The sequence below is a fragment of the Babylonia areolata genome, chromosome 20, assembly GCF_041734735.1.
Source record: "Babylonia areolata isolate BAREFJ2019XMU chromosome 20, ASM4173473v1, whole genome shotgun sequence".
NCBI lineage: Eukaryota > Metazoa > Mollusca > Gastropoda > Neogastropoda > Buccinidae > Babylonia > Babylonia areolata.
In genome coordinates this window covers 48,685,117-48,687,616 of record NC_134895.1, presented here as the reverse complement: position 1 = coordinate 48,687,616, position 2,500 = coordinate 48,685,117, and the positions used below count along the sequence as shown (strand labels likewise).

Below are 2,500 nucleotides of genomic sequence, written 5' to 3'. Positions count from 1 at the left end.
CACACACACACACACACACACACACACACACACTCCCATGCAGAAAACATGAATTGACCGGCATGCATGTGCAGCCATAAAAAAGCCTACACACACTTGCAACGTGTGCGTGCATGCGTGTGAGGGGTATAGATAAATCAAACATTTATCAGTGCTGTATGACACTTGAACATGACTCACTCTCATGTAGTTTTCTGTCAGTCCTGTTTAATCACACAGTGCATCTTTGTCACACAAATTATGTGTATGTGAATACCTGTAGAGACCAGAGCACTAATGCACATTCACCTGTGTTTGTGTGTGTGTGTGTGTGAGTGTGTATGTGTGAAGTGAATGAGTCAGTGAGATAGAGAGACTGATAAAGTGTGTGTCTGTGGCTGTTGTTGTGTGTGAGTGTGTGTGTGTGTGAGAGTGTTTTCTTGTTTTTGTTGTTTTGTATGTGTTTTTTTTGTGGGTTTTTTTTTTTTTTTTTCATAATCATTATTTATTTATCTATTTATGTACTTATTTACTTATTTATGTACGCTTATCTGTTATTTATTCACCTTTTTTTTTCTTTTTTTCTCTTTTTTTCTCCTGAAGGCCTTACTAAGTGCGTTGGGCTACGCCACTGGTCAGGCATCTGCTTGGCAGATGTGGTGTAGCATATATGGATTTGTCTGAACGCAGTGACGCCTCCTTGAGCTACTGAAACTGAAACTGTTGTTGTTGTTGTTGTTGTTTTAGGGGGTGAGGAGGGGATGTTGGTGGTGGTTTTTTTCACTGCCCCATGACCTGCACCATTTCAATCAGTGGCATTACTCCCACACACACCTCTTCCTGCGCCCACCATACACAGCCACACCTCATTCATTTGCCACCATCTCAGCGGCAGAAGTCCACAGGGAACTGTCAGTGTCATTCAATGTTATTGAAGGCCACCCACCAGAGGAGACCCTGCGCTGCTGCTGAGTCACTTGAGGTGGTGATCACTAACTTGTGCCTGTTCTTATGGAATCAAGTTATTATTATTATTATTACTACCTTTTTTTAAAAAAAATAAAATTATTATTTATTTATTTATGTACGCTTATAGTTGACTTCATCAAGTTTTTGCGCCTTATACATATTATTTTTAGTACTAGTAGTTCTTTTTTTATGTATTTATCTATTATTTATTCACCCTTTTTTTTTTTCTCAAGGCCTGACTAAGCGCATTGGGTTACGCTGCTGGTCAGGCATCTGCTTGGCAGATGTGGTGTAGCATGTATGGATTTGTCCGAACGCAGTGATGATGCCTCCTTGAGTAGCTGAAACTGAAACTGAAACTTATGGAATCAGCACACGCGTGACACCACCTGCTCAGCCCCTGCTCTTTTGGTTTTGATTCATTTCTTCCATTCCACAGTTTGCATGCTGCAGTTCTCATGTTCACACATGAAATGTAATCCATACATGGACTTTTTTTTTTTTATCTTACGTCCATTTTTAATTGTACCTCACCATCCAGGCAGCCATATTCAGTTTTCAGAGCTCCACATGCCAGTTCACTATGTTTATCATGGCAACATCATTGCTTCTCTTGCACAGGTGAAATCATCGTGAAATAGCCAGGAGGAGATTTTAAATGTCTTCAGAAAGCCGTGATGGAACACAGGTCAGGGATAGAGGGGACGATGACGGAGGAAAAGACGGAACCAGCTCTGCCAGTGGTTCCGGTGACAAACATTGTGTTGAGGAATCCCTGAAGAAACAGACTTGGTTCTGGCCCAACACCACAAGGTATTGTATAAAAGATAATAGTGATGTTTTCTGAGTGATTGCGCTCTACAAATTGTGTTTAATTTTTGACTCACTTGTGTAAACAAAGTGAGTATGTTTTAACCCGGTGTTCGGTTGTCTGTGTGTGTGTGTGTGTGTCCGTGTGTCTGTGTGTCCGTGGTAAACTTTAACATTGACATTTTCTCTGCAAATACTTTGTCAGTTGACACCAAATTTGGCATAAAAATAGGAAAAATTCAGTTCTTTCCAGTCATCTTGTTTAAAACAATATTGCACCTCTGGGATGGGCACAAAAAAATTAAAAAAAGAAGCCTAATTATATGCAAACTGCATTTACTGTTATATTTATATTTTTTGTATTCTCTAAACTTGGCACTTTGACCTCTTATTCTGACACAACAACAAGAGGAGTCATTATTATCATTTTTTGTTCAAACAGGAACTTCTTTTGCTGAGCATGGAATTTTTATTTATTTTGCAAACGTTTTGGTGCAGATAGTAAAAAAGGGAAATTACTCTGTAATTAATGCTAGGGGACTTAATTTATCACAAGTGAGTCTTGAAGGCCTTGCCTCTCTTGTCTTTCTTTATGTTCTCAAGGCCTGACTAAGCGCGTTGGGTTACGCTGCTGGTCAGGCATCTGCTTGGCAGATGTGGTGTAGCGTATATGGATTTGTCCGAACGCAGTGACGCCTCCTTGAGCTACTGAAACTCTTTATGTGGTTGTTTTTGTTTTTAA

General features: G+C 39.8%; 1 protein-coding gene across 1 annotated transcript in view; it reads left to right on the top strand.

The window, feature by feature from the left end:
• The window catches only part of LOC143295102 (uncharacterized), a 27,115-nt gene that overhangs the window by 1,134 nt on the left and 23,481 nt on the right, over positions 1–2,500 (top strand). Inside the window, exon 2 of the mRNA XM_076606665.1 lies at positions 1,570–1,761. Within this exon, the coding sequence (XP_076462780.1) occupies positions 1,607–1,761 (155 nt within the window). The 5' untranslated portion in view covers positions 1,570–1,606. The remainder of the gene's footprint in view (positions 1–1,569; positions 1,762–2,500) is intronic.